Raw genomic sequence first — 6820 nt, 5'->3', positions numbered from 1 at the left:
GAATAATAAAATTGAAATAATTAATTTTAAGATAAATTATTTTGTGATAATTTATTTTCAATCAAACGAGCCAACAAAGGCAGGTAGGACATGTTATATGACATGCACAGTGGACACATTTATCCATTTGGCAACAGTGATGTAAGAGTAAACTTTGAACTACACCTCTCGACCCTTCAAGTTTTTATGTTTATCGAATGCTCCATCATTAAGTTTGTGTTTGGACCATCGATATAAAATTATATGTCAAAACATTGTTTAGATATATGATTTGAAATTATAAATTAAGAAAAATCATAATTTTTTTTTAAAAAAAAAAAGGATTTCAAATTTCAAATTTCATTCAAATGTGAACTTAACTCATAATTTTTATTTAAAAGAATATTGATGATTTAATTTTTTAACAAAAGACTCGTATGCGGTAATTAAGAAGAGCTTATTTGTATCGTGTAAAAAGATTATATTAAAAAAGAACTAATTATTATTATGGTTGATTAGTGAATTTTTTTATAAAATTTTGTGTATTTAAAGGTTTGTAATTACAGACATTTGTTTGTAAAAGAACATAAAGATTAATGAGATTTCTTAGAATAGTTCAATCTCTTGTTTATAAATTATACCTTTACTCATATGGTAAGATTGAATTTGTTAAGTTTCTATATTAATGAAACAAATATAACTTACAAAATTTAAATTGCATGTTCAAATAAAACTTGAGCTTTATATTAATTTAATTTTCATATCTTATGTGCAAACGGACAAATTAGCTACAAAGCTTCAGTTCACATTGAATGTTTATCGTAATTCAATAAATGCATAACATCTTCTCATGTACTGTTATATTTAAATTTAAAGTAATTAATATAAATTTTGCCTTAAATTATCACTTGTGTGTAATAAATAAATATAATTTAATGTAATAACGAACGTGAATAAAAAATATTCCTTTTTTGATCCCTCACATGGCCCTTTTCTTTTCTAAAACTTTTTGCGGTCGTGAAGCATGCCCTATTAGGGCAAAGATATCACGCTTCAATTTAAACATTTGGTTTGTTCGTGTGGTCTAAAATTAGACTTCATTAAATTATTTCAAGATTCAAATTAGTTAACAAAGTGCAACTCCCACTTATCTCAAACCATAACCTTTTTTTTCCCACTAGTATCCGGAACCATTCGGGAGTGACACTTCCAACAAAATTTTCTCTATACTCAAAGACTCGAATCAAAACTTTACCAGTAGCAGAACCAAAAATTCAAGATCGTGATTAGTAGCTCAAACTTTAAAAGTTAGTATTTGAACCGTAACTTTGAAAGCTCACTTCTTTTAACACTGTCTACCATTTAATTTGACTTCAAACTTTGGGTGTGGGTGCACAAATAAATACTTAAGCTGATATAAAATTAACCAGACAAACACGTGTCTTATGTAACATAATACACATAAAACGTGAATTGCTCCAGGTAAGTTATCATACTCGACATTTATTTTCTATTGCTTGCAATTATAGTTGAATTTGAGGAAGTATTACCTTAAATAATCAACTAGCAAAAAAAGAAAACATTCATTGGAATAACCTATAACCAAAGTAAAGAAAATGATGTATTGAGTGCAAAAGGAGGGAAAAGAGGCTCAATATGAGGATAAATAACTTGGAGAAGAAGACTAAGATTTAGCCCTTTCTTTATTTGCTTATGGCTCAGTTCATCATTGAACATTCACAACAACATCCCTCTAATCATCCACTCATGATTCACCCAAATTTTCTTAGTATATATGTACAAGAGGAACACACACTACACATCAAAGGGAAGAGCCTAACGGCATCCTCTCCTTGAATCCCGCATATGCTACAACTAGAAATTTAACCAGATTGGACTCGAGCTCGAGTAGAGATCGATCAGCTTGGTAGGGAGCACTTTAACTCCTTAGTCGACCAAATGGAATACTGAACGCCTAAATAAAAAAAATAAAAAAAAGAACTTAAGCAGATTACACCTCAACAGTACCTTTTGACTATTGATTGTTTTCTGTTGCTTTCTTTGAAAGCTCATTCAAAGCTTGTAGTTGAATTCATTTTGGGGTTACTTAGGCTGAGGGCATTCTTTTTGACAAACCCTTCAAGACCTCGTTCCCACATGATACTCCTCTAAGATGTGTCTTTTGTCTTCACAACATCACAATTTGCATTAGATTTCTCCTCTTCGTCGTCAGCTGTAAACTAAAAATAAATGAAAACCGAACATGGTTCAGTTCAAATAGCATCAGATCACCAATTCGCCAACGCATTTGTTATCTCTTTAGCTTCATTGACACTTAGGTTTTAATGTTTTACACCAAAAATCCAACACCTTTTATAAGAAAATTGGCCATAGTTTGTTTCAAAGTGATGATTGAGACATCTGGTCTAACTTTCCCAGTCCAAATCCACTGGTATCAACGGCAGATGCCATAATTTACCTACTATCTTCTTTACATAAGACATAATTTCCTTCTTGTTGTTTCTTTGACTCATGGGAGATTTTCCATTCAGCCGCCCAAAAGATACCAAAGAAGACTAAAAAGTTGTGTCCAAATTTAACAATTAAATACTAATTCAATGGGGGGAACTTTTTCTTTAGGTTGTTAATTGTTATTCAAGACTTGTGAGCGTTAATGTGAGTATGCGACAAAGAAAGAAAGAATAAAATTTTCAAGATTTTCTACAATATCTAAGCATTGATTCATAGAATGTTTATAGAAAATGGTTACACATGACAGTTCACAATTACTAGTTTAAGAGAAGTTCACATAAAGTTAGTGAAAACATAACTATCTTCACATATTGAACAGCTCCAATTCACCTAATATGCTCAGCAATTTAAAATATCTAATCTAGTAAGATTCTAAAAATGTCTCATCACCATAAAAGGGAAAAAAGAAACCACCTTGAAAAGATTCACCACTCAAATTGTTCACACTTCGAGTATGTTAAACTAGCTTTAGTCTAGTGATATTACTAGTAATACTTTCCAAAACACTATAACAGTCGTCAATCTCAAATCACCAAATCTACCAAGTAAATTCACCAAAACTCAACTGAAAAAAATCACAAAAAAGGAAAGAAGAAAACTTACCAAGAAAAAGAAGTTTTAGTCCTTAAAAATGACGGAATCCGCCATTTCCATCAACAATTTCAAGCTATCCGGAGAGAACTTTCTTGCAAACATGTAAGAATACGTTGAATTCGACTCTCTGAGCTTGTAAATCAGCTCAGGGGAAACTTCGGGTGGCTGATAAGTATGGGGATGTCCACCAACTGAGTCGGTCCAATTCACCCGAGTCAATGTGTGACGAGTACAGCCATTAGGATCCTCCATTGATAACAAAGTAGGAAAATAGTGTTCTTCAGGATAACAAGACTGGATTTTTACACAAGGCTTCTTAAATTTCCTCCATAGCTTACTATCCTTAATCACCATCAATGAATGCTTTCTTGTAATAACAAAAAACTGTGACCCAACTCGGAATTTATCAAAACTAACTTCTGGTTCCATCACATTTTCCCCTCTAGCATTATACCTATCTAATAATGAAGGAGATTCCGTAAGAATCTCTATATAACTAGGAAACTCCATCTTCCTAGATAATTTCTGGGTATCCAATAGAAAATTGTAAAAGTAATTAAACGAGTGCAAAGGTATACAATGCTGAGAGATAAGAGCAAAATAAGCATTATCTGGGTCATCAAGCAAAGCGTGAGCAAGAAGGCGGCGTGCGGCTGAGATAAGCGTCGGTGAGGAGCGCTGAGTTCTCTTCGCATGTATAAATCTATCCGCAAAAACACCCGTTGGAGGAGTAATTTTCACTGTAGGGTCAGCGTGAATGTAGATATTATACAGATGTGGATCAGACGCATTGAAGAACTTGTGCCACAAGGGTTCAAAATGTAAATCTGAATTCGTTAAAAAGAGAAAAGCGATTTTAGGGCGGCGTACGGTGGTGGAACCAAGACGGAATTTGTTGGAAGGGTGTTTCCGGGATGGTTTTTTGAGAAAAGTGGAATCGGCGGCGATGGCTTTGTGGAAAAGGGAAAGATCGTCGAGTTCATCAGGGAGAGAAATGGGTATTTGTCGTTGAGGAAGAATTGATGGGGCTAAGTAAAAGATGATTGGAATAGAGATAAGAAGTGTAAGAGATGGGATAAGGATGTAGTATTTGAACATTGTGAAGAAAAAGCACAAAAGGGGAAATGGGGAAGGGGAGAATTTAGAGTGAAAGTACCATTGAAAGGAGCTTAAAAATGGGGAGAAGAAGAAAGGAGGTTTAGGGATTAGGGTTTGTGGGAGAGATTACAGGTGAAGATGAAGAAGTGAGGATTTGGATTGAGATTTGAGAAGAGAGAGATGGAGATAATGGTGAAATTGCTTTGCTTGAATGGAGTTGAGTAGAGAGGGGGCGTGGGGGATAGGTATAGTGGGTTGCCTGGGCGTAGGGGTGTAGTGTGGGGCCTTTCTTATTTATTTTTCCGGTCATTTGACGTAATGGACTATATCACTTACACGAGTAATTTCCCTGGATAGTCACCCATGTTTGGAAAATTACCTAGAAATATCACTTATGTTTGTTTTAGGACCATAATATCACCCAACTTTACCTTTTTTCCTCAAAATATACTTGATACAAAAAAAATATTATCTCTCTCCTAATAGGATGCCATGTCACATTATTCCTTTTTTATTATTAACATTTTTTTAATTCCTTTTTTATTATCAACATTTTTTAAAATTCTTTAAAAACATTATATCCTTTGTAGTTTGACAATATGGTTACCTTATTACTCTAATGAATTAAAATATCAACAAAAAGGGAGTCCGAAGCTAAAAGGGTCATTTTTTTCCTTCAAAACACAAAAAGGGCACATCAAAAAAAAAAAATTAACCAAAAGGGCAAAATCCCTCCTGACGGATTGATTTTCTTCTGACAAAAATTGACGCCGTTCCGTTAAAAGAAATAAAAATCGCTGTATTTGGCAGCGATTTTCTCAAAAAATAAATAAATTATTATTTCTTTAAAATCGATGCTATAGCAACGTTTTTATAAAAATAAAATTAAAAAAAAAGTGAATTCGCTGCTATAGTAGTGATTTTTTGTTAAGGAATTAAAAAAAAAACATAAAGAACAAGTTTTAAATTACATAAATTTCCGGCGGCAGCCATTTAAAAAAAATAATAAGTTTTTTAAAGAAAAAATCGATGCCGAAGCAACAATTTTCAGTTTTAATTTTCATTTAAATTGCTAAAAGGGTAAAGATTTTTTTTAAAAAAGCTTTTTATGAAAATCGTTGGCTTCAGTTTTATTTATTTTTTTAATTTTTATTAAATTCTCTGCAAGGGTAGGATTTTTTTTTTTTTAAAAAAAATTTCTTAAACAATTCAGGACTTTTTTTAAAAAAAAATTTCTTAAACAAAATCGCTGCAATAGCAGCGATTTTTCTTTTAATTTTTTTAATATAAAAATGCTGTTATAGCAGCGATTTTAAAGAAAAAATATTTTTTTGAGAAAATCGGCAGAGATTTTTATTTCTTTTAGTGGAGTGGCGTCAATTTTTGTCAGAACAAAATCGCTCCGTCAGGAGCGATTTTTCCCTTTTGGTTTAATTTTTTTTTTAATGTGCCCTTTTTGTTTTTTAAAGAAAAAAAGTTACACTTTTGGCTCCGGACTCAACAAAAAGGTGCCATTGCCCATTAGTGTCCATATAAAAACATTATCACGCTTGAAAAATCGGAGGAAGCCACATATTTTCTTGAAGAATTGGAGGAGCTCATATTTGGATTTGCCGCCTAATCCCCTAGAACTAAGGTAGAAATTTTTGGGCTATGTAATTTTTTTTTACTAGGTAATATGGGTTGTCTAAATTTTTTTTAAAAAAATGTTAATAATGAAAAAGGAATAATGTGACATGACATCCTATTAGGAGAGAGATAATTTTTTTTGTGTAAGTATATTTTGAGGAAAAGAGGTAAAGTTGGATGATATTGTGGTCCTAAAACAAACATAAGTGATATTTCAAGGTAATTTTCCAAACTTGGGTGACTATTCAAGGAAATTACTCTCACTTACACCTAGTTGATATTAATAAATACTATGGTATATGGTCCATAGCTAATGTTGAATTTAATTATATAATTTTTATGATGATAATTCAAATTAGCCATTACATTTTTAAATTTTTTTATGTGTGAGAATGATTACATATATCCTAAACTTTGCTAAAAGGATTAAAATGTATCCTTAAATATATATTGTTGAAATAAAATTATTGTTTTCACTTTCATTAGATAAAAGGGTATATCTAAGCTATTTATGAAATGGTAGAGGTATATCAAAAGGACAAATATATCTCCGAACTATCGTAAATGGTATGTAGATACCCTCCGTCATACTTTTGAGAATGGTGTCACTGCCGTCCAAATACTAGAACATATATACCCTTTATACTAATGGACATCCACGTGTCACAATCTTATTCACCAATCCAACATTTATTAAATATCGAATGGACGGATAAGATTGTGTCATGTATTCCTATTTAGTTTTCCTACTTTAACTTGTTAAGCATTGAAATACGACAAATTCAAATTTAATTGAAATTTAATACGAATATAGAACACCGAATGATTATTTTTTTTTAAATGAGACTAACACAAATAAAACAACACAATAAATGAAATTTTATATAACTTGTCTTAATTATCGTACATTTGTGACTTAGTTCTCGTTGTTGTAAAACGTAACGTAAAAAAATTAAAATTAAAAAGCAGTTAAAGAATTCAATAAAAC

General features: G+C 31.7%; 2 protein-coding genes across 3 annotated transcripts in view; both read right to left on the bottom strand.

Annotated features, from left to right (window-relative positions):
* Positions 1-6820, bottom strand: part of LOC125872983 (transcription factor LHW-like) — a 177976-nt gene that overhangs the window by 45474 nt on the left and 125682 nt on the right. The gene's annotated exons all lie outside the window — the stretch shown is intronic.
* On the bottom strand, positions 1682-4407 carry LOC125872990 (glycosyltransferase BC10-like). 2 transcript variants are annotated; one of them, XM_049553820.1, is made up of 2 exons: positions 3115-4407; positions 1682-2219 (listed from the first exon to the last, which is right to left on the bottom strand). In XM_049553820.1, the coding sequence occupies exon 1, from the start codon at positions 4201-4203 to the stop codon at positions 3130-3132; it is 1074 nt and encodes a 357-aa protein (XP_049409777.1). In that variant the 5' UTR covers positions 4204-4407; the 3' UTR covers positions 1682-2219; positions 3115-3129. The 2 variants fall into 2 exon arrangements, with proteins under 2 accessions (XP_049409777.1, XP_049409776.1); XM_049553819.1 differs by having other exon boundaries at positions 1682-2212.

The sequence above is a fragment of the Solanum stenotomum genome, chromosome 8 (genome assembly GCF_019186545.1).
Source record: "Solanum stenotomum isolate F172 chromosome 8, ASM1918654v1, whole genome shotgun sequence".
In the NCBI taxonomy this organism is placed as follows: Eukaryota; Viridiplantae; Streptophyta; class Magnoliopsida; order Solanales; family Solanaceae; genus Solanum; species Solanum stenotomum.
This window is presented reverse-complemented; position numbering and strand designations above follow the sequence as displayed.